We start from the raw sequence: 14079 nt of genomic DNA, 5'->3' as shown, positions 1-14079 counted from the left end.
CTTTAATGAAATTTTATATTCTTACTTATTTGGATTTTGCCAGCCGGCCCATAGAGATGTTTTGTTTCTTCTTGGTATTTTCATTTCATCTCTTTTTACATTGCCTAGAACTTTTAATGACAGTATGAATGATAATTTGCTTGTATTGTCCCGTTCTCAATAGTGGTAGGTGCATAGCTTAATTAAATATAATGTTGGTTGCTGAGGCTGTTTTAAAACACATGCTTTATATTTTGTTAAGGAATTACCCTGGTGTTTTAAAACATATGGGGTAGGAAATGGCCACAGGATCATTACATTACATTTGCACATGTTCCCTAAATTGAAATCATTTTTATGTCTGTGAGGAAAATGTTTCTTTTTGTATAGGTGTCTCATAACTGTTAATGGAGTGTTATAAATTGCTTACAATGTAGTTATGATCTGTAAAACATTAAGTAGTGAAATTTCTGTGTACCAGTATTTCTTGGTGGTAGCTTGCACTTGAAAATCACCTGGGGAGTCTTTAAATCAATGATGTCTGAGATAATGTTTTTATTGTGATGGTGGGAATGGTTATATAGGGGTTGGGGTGTGACATGGTCCAAGCATCAGGAGTATAAGAGGCTCTTAAGTGATTCTAATGTGAAGCCAGCTCAAGTCTGTTGCTCTGTAGTTTATTAGTTTCTTTAATGGTGTATTTATCAGACATTGGAATTCACTTTATAAGCTGTCCCTCTTTTTGGTATCCTAGGAATATCATGTATAATCTTTTTTCTTTCTTTCTCACTTTGAAATAATTAATTAGTAAATCCTCTTGGTTGGAACATTGTTGGGAATACTTGGGAGAATTTTTTTTCACATCATAGCTATTAGCTTATTCACTGTATTTTTGATAATTCATGTTAATTACAGAAATTAGTTTCAATGTAAACTGAATTTAAACTTTATTTTTTGTGTATATTATGAGATGATTTATCTTACAAGTTTTAGACTCGTGATGTCTCACTTCTGATTTTATATATAGTCTCTCTTGGTGAGCTTTTCTGAATTTTTACTTATTTAAAGCATTTTTAGATTGATTTGTTATGATTTTATTTTTCTTTGAATTTTCTCTATCTGCAGTATTGGATTTGTTTGCACTCTACTGATTTTCTTTATGGTGTATCATTATTTTATACCTTCTTTAGTATTTCATAATTTAGCTCAGAGTTCCTTCTTTATAAATGTTTTGATTAATATAATTTTTGTGCTGTTAAGATCAAACCCATGTCTTTGGATATGCTCACTTGTGTTATATTCTCTGTCTTATCTCATCTCTTCCCTGCTCCTCTCCTCTTTTCCTCCTTACCTTATGCCCCACTCATATAGCCTTTCCTTGTAGATAGGGTCTTACCATGTTGTCTAGGTTGGAACTCCTGTGATTAAGTGGGGAGCCTCAGCCTCTTGAGTGGCTGAGGTTACAAATAAATGCATGCCATCATGCCCACCTTCCTAAACATTTTAAATTTCAACTGACCTGTGACACTGATCTTTTTTGAAGTGTCAAAACATTGGACATTATTGGTATTTCATCTTTCCTAATAGCTTCTCTAGAAATTGATATGTAAGATTTTGACACTCAGAATTTGTTTTCTTTGGGACAGGGTCTCACTGAGTTGTTCAGATTCCCAATCTCCCTGTACCCCAGTTCCTCTCCTCCTTAGCACTGGGATGCAGGTCCCAGACACCATACCTGTCTTACATTTATATGTTTAGTTCCTGAGTAAATAATTCCTGATTTATGCATTGGTTACTCCAAACCCTTATCTTTAAAATGTAATTTTTTTCTGAGTTTAAGCTGTTGCTTTAGCCTTATATTTATAGCTCCCATCCTTTTGTGGATGATGGACAGACGTCTGCATGCAATACTATTTTGTGTCAGTGTTTCAATAGATAATCTTTGATAACACTTTAAGGGTAAGACAAGAATCAAAATGAATGTTAAAATCCAGCCTGGACTATGGAGTCAAAAGCAAATAACTCAGTTGGCATGAAAATAAGTTTAACTTTTTCATTGAAAGCTAAATTTGTACTGTGTGTCAAGTTATAACAAGTTACCCATCAAAATGTACTTTTTGACTGCCTTGAATTTCTCAACTTTATTTATAACATGATCCTAAATCCGGAAATATAAACATTAATTTTTCCTTCCAAAACAATTTTTCCTCATGTGCCTGGTTTTTTTTTAAGAGTTGATTTTATATCCTGTAATCTCTGTGATTAAAACTCTCCAAATACGTTGGTGATCAGGCAGGTAACCTTGTATAGTAAATACTGTGGGGCCATTTGAAGTTTATGGAGAACTAAAGATTACATATTATGCCAAATGACATTCACATTATGTTTTTAAGAAAATAGCATTTTTTTGAAGATCAGAAAATAGCATTTTTTAAAAGGAGGGCTGGCAAAATTGCTCAGTGGCTAGAGGTGTGTGCTGCCAAGACTATAGACCTGAGTTTGATCCGCAGGACCCGCATCATGTAAGGAGAGAACTGGTTCTCCCAAATTGTTTTTCGACCCCTGTAGTATGTACATGTGCAGACATGTATACACACACACACACACACACACACACACACACACACACACACACGCACACACACACTTTAAAAAAAGAAAATTTTGGGCTGGAGAGATGGCCCAGTGGTTAAGAGCACTGACTGCTCTTCCAGAGGTCCTGAGTTCAATTCCCAGAAACCACATAGTGGCTAACAACCATCTGTAATGGGATCTGATGCCCTCTTCTGGTATGTCTTGATGACAGCACACTCATATACATAAAAAATAAATAAATATTAAAAAAAAGAAAATTTCAAACAGTTGTATCCTCTAGGTTTAAACTAGTCTGTGCTTAACTCACAAAAAATATGAAAAAACCTTGGATCACTGTTTTGTTTTTTGTTTCTCAGAGACAGACATTCACTTTATACTTTCAGTATACATAGATCACTTTGTTGCTATGAACTGGTGACAGTCCTTTCACCTTAGCCTCCCAAGTGTTAGGATTATGGATATTAGTCTCCAGACTAGACTCATAGTTATCTTTCCATAAATTTTCATTTCTAACAGACTTTAAATTCCCTCTGGATTCTTTGATAGATGGAGTTCATTTATCTTTGTGAAATCACTTATTTTATACTTATTGGTGTGAGCAGAGTGTAAGTGTGGGTGCACATGTGCCATGGTACATATTTAAAGTTCAGAGGCCAGTTTTTAGGAGTGTGATGTCTGCTTCCACTTTGTCTTTGAGGCAAGGATTCTTGTTTCTGTCACTATATTGCATCCCTGCACCTCCAGCTGATATTCATGTGTCAGCTTCCTATTTGGCATGAGACCTGCAATTAGAGACCTGAGCCACTGCATCTGGCTTTTTTTCTTGTTAGTGTAGGTTCTAGGACTTGAACACTCACCTCATGCCTGCACAACAATTGACCACTAAGGCCCAGCCCCTTGTTTGAGTTTTACAATTGAAGTTGAAAAAGTTAATTATGTAAATGCTGTAATGCTGTCGTCATTTAAAATGAACAAAATGTTTATCAGTATCCTTTAAGGAGTATTTAGTTAGCTTCATTAAAATATACATTTGTAGGCTGGAGATGATTGTTCAGTTGTTAAAAGCACTTAACTGCTCTTGGAAAAGATCTGGGATTAGTTACCAGTACTGAAATGGTGGTTCAAAACCACCTGAAACTCCAGTTCCAGCGCATCAAATGCCCCTTTTCTGACCTTGGTGGGCTCAAGCATGCATTTGGTGCACATACATACCCTGAGGCGAGTGCACACGCACAAACACACACACACACACACACACACACACACACTTTTTTTCTTCCTGGAAATATAGCTCTGTGGGTAAGACTACTTTCTACATAAGCCTGGGACCAGAGTTTGATCCCTGGAACCTATGCCGAATGGGAGGCAAACCAGTTACACAAAGTTGCACTTTTTCTTCCACTTGTGTGTCATAGAACATACAAGACTACCACCCCTCACCCATTCTATTCTCACTATAACAATCAAAGAACACATGGAGCCAAATCACCCCAGAAAAATACTTAGCTCATTTCTATCAAAGTGCATACTTTAAAAGTAGCACTGTGATAGCTGGCACAACTGTTGCACAAATCACAGAAATATTATCCCACCAATTAGCCTCAATATTTGTGTCCTTCTATATGAGCAGGTCATCCTATTGAGAGTGATTTCAGAGGTTAAAGACATGTTATTTATGCCACATGGCACAGAAGCAAAATTATTAAATGTGACTTTTCAGAAAATGTACTTCTTATAAATGGGGGAAAAGGATTTATTTTAAGGAAATTTTCTAGAATAATTTTGTCAGGTCCCAAAGAATCTCAGGACAAATGCGTGGCTAACTGTGATGCCTAATACATTACAAAGTGCATGCTGATCTCATGTTCTCTCAATATGACAAGTGCTCTTCTCACTTACTCTTAACCTTCTCAGGCTCTGAGCTTACCTTCCCTTTCCCCAGCTTCTGTTTCTAATATAACCCTGCCATTTCAGGCATATGCTCTCTTTGTATTCTTGTTTCCCTTGGCCCCTTCTCTCTCTTCTCTTCCTCTCTAGCTTTCCTCCTCTCTCTCTTTTCTCACATGGTATGGTGTAGCCTAATGGCCATGTCTAGTGTACTACTTCCTTTTCCTGCTCCGGACTCCCTAGATGCTTCTGACTGTTCTTGCTCTCATATGTGCAGTAAAGACATTTTCCTAAACCATATTTAGGAGTGGTCATATCCTCAGTTTTGTTCAGTTTTTTTTTTAACTGTCTCTGATTTTTGCCAAAAGTGGTTACACTTTAGAATCAATTCTATCCCCCATTCACATGTCAGCACTAGATTATTTAGCTTCCTGGAGAAATGGCAGGTGCAGTGTCCATGCTTTTAGAAGGTTTTCAAATTGGCCTTTTTGAGCTATGTCAAGGAAAGCAATCAGTAAGACTAAGTCTTGGGATACTTTTATCCTATAGCTAAGGTAACTTTGTGCTATTCTTAATGAGAAAAATAAAGTTTTGTTGATTCTGACAGAAAAAGTATTTTGTGCTTCAGACACACAGTTTGAATCCTATTTTGAGATTCCAAAGATAGACAAAAGTTTACTTTATTGTAGAAGTGAAATTTGGGCTTATTATTTTAATATAGTCTTTTTAATAATTACAAATTATTTTAATTTATAACCAGAGTGTGGTGAAAGTCAAATAATTCTAATATATTATTGGCTAGATTGTATTTGTTCTCTTTAGCTGATATATAGAATGTCTTCAGCAAAACCAACTTTCTTCTTTAACAAAGATTGTACAGGACATAGATTTATTAATTTTAAGTTTGATGATTCTTTTCATGGTTTCTAATTATGATTCCAACAGGTATTATCTTTTGATGCCTATTTGGAAGATGAAGTACCTGATAAAAGGCAAGAAAACTTTAGAATAAGATACTATAAAATCTATTTCTACCTTGAAGATGACACCATTCAAGTAAATGAACCAGAAGTGATAAATAGTGGACTGCCTCAAGGTATCTATTTAAAACTGCAATGTTTTGCTTCCAACTCCTACCTTTATATATTGTCTGCCTTCAGCTTTATGAAAGACCCTATGCTAATACTCTCAGTTATAGGCAGCAATGAATATAAACATGATGGTAGCCTCTAAGTTTACAATAGTGACATCGTATTTCTGCACTTATAACAGCATAGGCCATTTTCTCTTCCCCTTATAGTAAGCTATAGTATTATATCTAGTATAGTAATCTCTCCTGTGTCTATGACCATGTCTTTAAAGCTTTTCGTCTCTTTGGTGTCACTAAATTATCCCAGTACCATCGTCCAGGATGCTATTGTTTCTTTCTTAGAGGAAAAGAAAGCTTTCTCCCATGCAAATTTCAGGGCACTATTGTTTCTACTTTCTTGAACTTGCTGCTTGCCACGTGTATAATCGTGGTTCTCCTCATCTACTGCTAACACTATCGGATCGGAATTATCATGACCTTGATGGTTGTTTAACTGTGACATTTAGCTTTAGCATTGCTGACTAATTTCTGACAGAAACAACTTAAGGGAGGTGCTACTTGTGTTGCTCATGGTTTCAGCTCAGTGTTGTATATGTGGGTTAGGCAAGGAACTTAGTAGGGTAGCTGACATTATGGTGATCATCAAGCTGACTAAAACAGTAGCAGGGACCAGTGCAAGATACAACTATGAATGATACACTAATGACCTAATCCCAGCAATTACCCTACTAGCTAAAGCTCTATATCCTCCAAAGAGATCTCATCATGTTTCAAATCCATTAATGGATTAATTCCTTCGTTGGAGTCTAAGTTATCTTGTTTATTAGGTCAGCACCATCCTAATTTAATTATTCTGTAAATGCCTTCATAGATGTAACCATGATATGTATTCATAGTTTCCTGGTGTTTCTGAGACTAGTGAAATCAACAAGATTAACTACCACAGTGTCTCACTTGATCGTAGCCAAAAGGCCGAGAAGCGATACCACAGTGTCTCAACAGAGCCCTGTTCTTTCATTGTGTATGCCTGAAGTCCTTATCAGTGTTGCACTTCTGATATAGATGAGAGTTTACCTTGTGGCCACAAGGAAGCTGATCCTAGAGATAAAAGGAAATGACATTTCTTTTTGTGCTGTGGTTCTTCCCCTGGAATGAGAACTGGACTCTAGATTCTGTCAAGGGATAGCAATCATGATGGTGGCAGGACTGATAGTTTGTCATATGTAAGACAACAGTACAAAAGATGTTCCAAATAGGAAGACACAAATGTCTTTGATATCCAAGTGTCTGTCTTACTTAGATACTGTTTTCACTAATAGCACAGTAGGCGTATAGGAAGATTAGTGTTTGCTTGGTCTTGGTGCAAATAACTTCCTAGGTTTCTTATTCTTTGAGAACCCATGATTTGTTTTTTACTACAATGTGTGTGTGTGTGTGTGTGTGTGTGTGTGTGTGTGTGTGTGTGTGTTGTCTTTTGGAGTATTGCTACCTGTAATATTTCAGACTTTGAAACTTCTCTGTCTGACTACAACATGTGCCTTTTCCTTCCCTCATTTTTTTTCTTCATACTTAAAATACTGTTCTGTTTTTGATTCTCAGAAAAACATATGTACATGTCTATTTGTTCTCTTTGTTGTTATTCAAATCTATGTTACTTTCATTGCTTGATTATAGGAATGGCACAGTTGCCTACTGTGGACATTCTGCAATTTCCTTTCTACTTATTATCTGTTCTTTATGTGGCAGCTTAGATAGTACCTTGAAGTGTTGCCCTCCAAGAAGCATGTAGATAGGCTCTCCCATAGAATACCAAAGAGAAGGCTAATGGGTTAAATTAAAATTAATGAATTACATAATACAGTAAAATAATGTAAAATTCTTAGTAACTGCTATCTGGGAATGTAGTTTAGTTATAAAGCCCTTACCCAGCACATTAAAGGTGCTGAGTTCCACCTCCCATACTATAAAATTGAACCATACTAATTAAACAGACAAACAATTAAAAATACAGTGAGGAACAGGGAGAACGAGAGAGTTTGGACAAAGTTTAAATGGAAGAAAAGTACATGTTGCCTGAGTCCTAGGGTAGATATTAACATCCCCTCCCCTTTTTAGTGTGGTTTAGAGATCAATATTGAAGGTTAAGCAAGAAGAATCAAGGCAGGAAGCACTTTGGGTCAAAAGCACACACTGACATAGATCCATATGGGGATGAGTATGCTTGGCCATAGCTGTAGCTTATCAGTAGTCCTACTGAATAGCAATAGGTTTTTGTTTGTGTTCCTTGGGCAAGTGCAGTTGGGGCCAGAATGGATGTCACCAATGAATGAGTGGCTGAATTAAGATCTCATGAATATTGAGGACTCATGAATATTTAGTGACTTGTATATTTAGTGTACATGAATATTTAGAGCCCAGGTGCCTCATATATATTTAATATTGCCCGAAAGTTAGTTATGTTTTAGTCCTTCCATCCTTCTTTTTATATTTAACACATATATTCTGTATTTCCTACTTTCTTATTGTTATGTCTCAAAGAACTTTCTGCCCATGTTGAATAAATTTTTGCTTACTTATTTAGGCCTAGCATCTACATAATAATTTATCATGATGAATTTAAAGAGGAAATTGAGGTGTGTATAGGGAGCTTCTGAAAAAAATCAAGGATTTTCCTGATAGTGTAGTTATATTGTGTCTGGTATATGGAATGATGAATTTGGAGCCAGGTAGCACTGCGAAGAAGAATTTGTTGAATACCTATCTTCATAAAGTCCAAGAATTGAAGATAGAATAAGATGAAGTTTGCCACTGTGGTTCATTGGGAGGCATAGCATCTTCAAAGGAGTGGAGACATTTGGATGATGATACCCACCAGGCAGTTAGAACCTTGTAGGGAAAAGTAAAATCAAGACCTGAAGTGTGAATCAGGAACCATATTATAATCAGAACCAACCTTATTCCTTTTTCTCAGGGTGGGTGGCTCTATTACGCTACATCTCAGCTCTTATGCTATTTCCTAACTTTTAATCCTAACACTCAGGAGACAGATGTAGGAGGATCTCTGTGAGTTTCAGATCAGCATGGTCTATATAGTCAGCTTCAAGACAACCAGGACTCTGTAGAGATACCTTGTCTCAACTAAACAAATGTATTGGCTGGTCTTATGTATCAACTTGAAACAAGAAAGAGTCAATAGAGAGGAAGCAAGCTAGTAAGCAGCACCCCTTTATGACCTTTGTATTAGATCCTGTCTTCAGGTTCCTGCCCTGTTTGCCTTTCTATCCTGACTTCCTTTGGTGATGAACAGCAGTGTGGAAGTGTAAACTGAATAAACCCTCTCCTGTCCAACTTGCTTCTCAGTCATGGTGTTTTGTTGCAGCAAGAGAAACCCTAAGACAACAAACACAAAATCAACAATAACAACAAAAAAATCAACAAATACATATTAGGAATGTTTAAAGTATTGAACATAAGGAGAAAATTATAATTTTTCATTTTTGTGACCATGTGTTACTTTAGTATTTTCAGTTAAGCATGTGGACAGTATTGCTTTAGCAAAAAAATATTCTAAAGATTGACTTTTAGTGTGTGTGTGTGTGTGTATTTCCTGCATAAATATATGTGACTACATGCATGTCTGGTGCCTTGTAGGCCTAAAGAATGCATTGGATCCCCTGGAATTAGAATTTCAGATAGTTTTGAGCTGCCAGGTAGGATCTAAGAAGTGAATTTGTGTCCTCTGCAACAGCATAGATTTATTAACCGCTGTGCTGTCTCTGTGACTCCTAAAATATTTTTTCTTCTAGATTTTTTCTTACATATTTTGCTCTGATGTTCCACAACCAAGCTTTGTTTACCTTTGGATTACCTTTCCTACTGTGACATGCAGATTGCCCAAATGGGGAACTTGAAGTCACAAGATACCCCAAACCTTCATTATTTGCTTGAATTGTTTATATTTTTATCATTACACGAGCATGTGTGTAGGCATATTTGGATTAGACGGAGGTCACAGATCAACTTCAATTTCTGGTGTCTTCTTTCATCACTTTCCTTGTTTTTGTTATTATTTAATCTTGTTTGCAACAGAGTCTAACTATGTAGCCGGGAGTGGCCTGGAAATTGGTGCATAGACCAGGCTGGTTTTGAACTCCTAGAGATCCCCCTGCTTCTGCCTCCTAAGTCCTGGGATCACAGGTGTATGGTACTATGCATGGAAACCTTATTTTTTTGATCCAGGGTCACTCATTGAATTGGGAGCTCACTGATGAATCTAGGTTAGCTGGCCAGTAAGTTCCAGGGATCTTTCTGTCATCACTCTTTACCTCTAGGATCAAGACATGTGCTTCCATGCCCAGTTTTCTTTTGTTTTGTTTTTAATGTGGTTGGTAGGGATTGGAACTTGGATGTTCATACCTGCATGACAAGACTTTTACCTACTGAACCATCTCTCTACCCTTTTCTTTTTTCTTAAATAGTAATTTTATTAAGTCTTTAGGAATTTTACACAATACATTTTGATCATATTCACTCGTCTAACTTCTTTTACCAATATTACCTTGCTATGTGCCCACTTTTCAGCCATAGCCCCTACCTCTCCACCCTATTATTAGTTTCTATTCTTAAAGTGTACTGGTCCTTGTCTACATGTTTTCAATTCATGAAACTATCCAAACACTGTGAAATCCAAAGATATTACACATGAACAGTTTTTTTTTTAAATTTCTTAATTTCAAAGCTCACAGAAAACATTCTCATAGCGAGTTATAATGATTCACTTTAAAATTATTTTTATGTAAGAAGGAAGGAATCTTATTCACAAAGACCTGAGGGCAAGAACTCTGAAAAAGAGACTATTTCAACATCTCTGAAAAAAAATCAGAATTCCTGATTGACTTTCTGTGATTTTTTTTTCTTATGATAAAACTGCATCTTCGAGGTTGTAGACAGAGCACACAGTAATCACACCATGTAATGACACTGAGTTTGTCAACAGAGTGGAGAAACCTGGAGGGCTGTAACAAATCCTGTCAAAAACATGAACAACCATTCTGCCACCAGGTTTTGCTTACAGAGAGACTACTGTCTCTTGAACTATTTAATATGATGATCATTAAAAAAGGTCTGCTTAGGCAGAAAATTATTTGAAAACTCATTTAAATGCCTTCTTCAGGCTTTTAAAAGTAATATAGGAAAAGAAAGTGGATTTAATGAGCTAATGGTTTAGGCCTTGTTAGGATGGGGCGGGTAGTCTTTGTACCTTGAGTTGCCTGTTCCTGCCTCTCATGGAGAGGCCAGATACAATTATTCGATGTGGACCTTATGGTTCACTAACCAGTACAACACGATAAATTATAATTCCCCAACACACAGCATTTTAGTTATCTTTACTACGTACTTTTTCTTTTACAGAGTGCAGGGATGTTGGGAAAAGGTAGAAGTGAAAACATACATCCATTAGGCTGGTATAAAAATAGGTATTCAGCTTACGTGAGCTTCTATTCAGAACAGTGTATTTTAATATATACTAGTTCCTGTTGGCATAGAGATTGCGTATGTGTGTGTGTATGTGTATATATATGTATGATAAGTCAAATAAGTCATTATTTAGTTTAAAACTTTTCATTTTAAGTTTAGACATGACATAGTTTCATTTCTATCGTTCTAGAATGCAGTTAAAACAATTATATCAGATCAGAAATGTCAGGTAAACCCAGAAGCTTAACCACCCTACTCATCTAACAGAATAATTGTCAATCCAGTGCTATCCTGTCCAAACTAATTTGTGTTAAAGGAAGAGATAATGATTAGAAACATGGCATAGTTTCTGGAATGGTCCAGACCAGTCAGTCTTAGGTAGGAAGTCATAAGTTTTCATATTGCTGCCCTGAAGAACTGGCCTTTACATGGTTGTTAGTACATCCCTGGTTAAGAACAGTGACCTGTAGTAATAGTTTCTTTTGGCTCCTCAACTGAGTACTATTTCTTATACTTCCTAAAAGCAGTAATTTACATGAATGAAGCAAATGTATTTTCGAACTAAAATTCCTCATTTGTATGCTATGCATTTGTGTCAGGCACATTCTCTGCCTAAGTATTTTATACCATAAAGTAGAGAGGGCCAGCAGTAGGGTTGCCAGAGAAAAGATGAGTTGAGCAGTTAAGTTTGAATTTCAGGTTAGGAATGAAGTTTTTAGTATAACCATTATCCTAAGTACTGCATGTGATAAACTCACAGTGAAATGTTATTTATTATTTTTCTGTAATTTAGATTTAAATTGGTATTCTTTATTTCATTTTGCTAAATCTGATACTTACAAGGATAAAAATTGGGGTGGGAGTTATAAATGAATGGAACAACATAGAATTTAAAAGTAAAATGGGCTGAGAAGATGTCATGGTCAGTAAAGTTCTTGCCATACAAGCACAAAGACCTGAGTAAGGATTCCTCATCAGCCATGTAATAAGCCAAGCATGGCGGTACACATCTGTTATCCCAGCACTGGGAAGGCAGAGATAAGATCAGTGGACCTTTCTCCCAGTTATTCTTCTCTACTCAGTGAGTCCCAGATTGAGTAAGAGATACTATCTTTTAAAAATCCAGAAAGCAATAAATGTTGACCTCTGGTCTACACACAGACACAGACACAGACACACATAGAGAGACACACACATACATTCGCATGTACACACAGACATGCCTGTATGTATATACCACACAAAAATTTTTGAAAAAGAATATAAGATCAGAGGTGAATAAAGATGTGTTTATACTATTCAATAAAATATTGTGGAAGCAATGAGAGATGAAGGAAAGAAAGGAGAAAGGGAAATGGGAGGTGGGATGTCATGCTTTTTATACAGGTATCATAAGTGGTAGCCGATGCTTGAGGGATCAGAAGTGGGGAAGCCAGGCGCTGAGGAACTTAAAATCTGAGAGGTTCCTAAAAAGATTTCCCACTTAAAGGTGGAAGAGAAAGAAAGCACAGCTTAGAGAGATAACATGAAAGCAATATGTGGGGAAGTGGTGGGCCAAGACTTTGGCAGGTATTCATAGAATGTGTAATGAAAACTAGGCATGGAGGTAGTAATGCTAAAGGATGTTACATAATATACCGGGCTATATTTTTGTACTGATAGAGCAGTTAATGGGGTCTTGCATTTTGGTTGTTATTTTTCATTCTGTCCAAAGATGTAGGATGTTTAGTATTTTGTTTATTTGATGCTAGGTATGTGTCAGATTATGGTATATGAGAAAGTTATTCTTATAAAAATCATACTGCAAAGGTGATGTTTTAGAAAAATAACAGTAAAACTGGAGTAGTCACATTAGTGGATGATCAAAGTAAGCCCAAGAAAAGGAAATGGTGTTCTGCCATAGCTGATCACTCAATATAGATTCAATAGACACAATGACAAAGGTAATTCTATTTTTATATTCATTTACTTAAATATTCTCTTGTCCACCCTAGGTACTCAGTATCACTGAAATAAAGTAGATATCCTTACAATAGCGATTGGGGTAAATGTTGGATTTTTAATTCTGAAAAGTGAATTTATAAAGCTGAATTTAGAGTTATAAGCAAAATCTAAGGCAGATCTGAATGACACGGAAACATTGTTAGAGAGTTGAGTGTAGTCAGATAGCAGACCCCTTTTGGGGTAGAGAGATGAGGACTAACTGGAGGGCAAGCACTGGATGCTTGGATGTGTATTCCAGCAGCTTTATGAACATCTGAAAAGTTAAAGGACTGCCAGGGTGCAGGCTTTCCTTTGTATTCTTTTACTTTAATGACTTCAACTGCTTTTCAGTGTGTGCCAAAGACATGGCATCCTGCCAATTTCTTTGGTATTCTACAAACAAACCCCACTGGTAAAGTCCTTGCCATTTATCATGGAAGACTGTAAACATACAAATTCTATAAATACATGGTATAATCCTTAGAGTACACAATTGAGAGATCATGGAAATATATGACTAAAAGCTCTCATTTGAAACCATACATATTTCAAATGCTTCACACAGGGTTTCTGATTCACCCTTGATTCTTGTGATGTTAGGTTTTTTTGTTTTTTTTCCTGTGGTGGTTGTTGTTGGTAAATTTTTATTGGCTGATATACCCACTTTCTGATTCTAGCCCATAGATAGTCAAGACTGTTTTCTATTACTACATTTCTGATATTTTCAAAAGCATCTAATGGGGGCTGACCTAAGGAAGCCATGAGGAGTTCTGAGATATAAGCAATGGAGGGTAGAAATGCCATGTGGTACAGGGAACAGGTGTCTGGTTCTGGAAACTAGTACTTAGAAGGGGGACAGGATGTTTAGAGAGAGTAGCTCGACCATCAATTTCTTTTCCTTTCATTGTAGCTGATGTCTCTCCAGCTCATTTCTATTCAATTTGCCTGTGGATCTTCCTCTACTCCTTTACTTAAGTACTTTCTGGATGATACACAGTGAGATATAACTCAGTGAAAACTGTAGAAAATGACGATGTTTTGTTAGTCTGAAATCTCAAGTTCAAAAT

General features: G+C 36.4%; 1 protein-coding gene across 1 annotated transcript in view; it reads left to right on the top strand.

Annotated features, from left to right (window-relative positions):
* Efhc2 (EF-hand domain containing 2) overlaps positions 1 to 14079 on the top strand; it is a 196301-nt gene that overhangs the window by 64757 nt on the left and 117465 nt on the right. The window contains 1 exon segment of the mRNA XM_032890363.1: positions 5407 to 5557. Coding sequence (XP_032746254.1) covers positions 5407 to 5557 — 151 coding nt within the window.

The sequence above is a fragment of the Rattus rattus genome, chromosome X, assembly GCF_011064425.1.
Source record: "Rattus rattus isolate New Zealand chromosome X, Rrattus_CSIRO_v1, whole genome shotgun sequence".
Lineage (NCBI taxonomy): Eukaryota > Metazoa > Chordata > Mammalia > Rodentia > Muridae > Rattus > Rattus rattus.
Note: the sequence above shows the minus strand (reverse complement) of the source record. Positions and strands in the feature narration are given on the sequence as shown.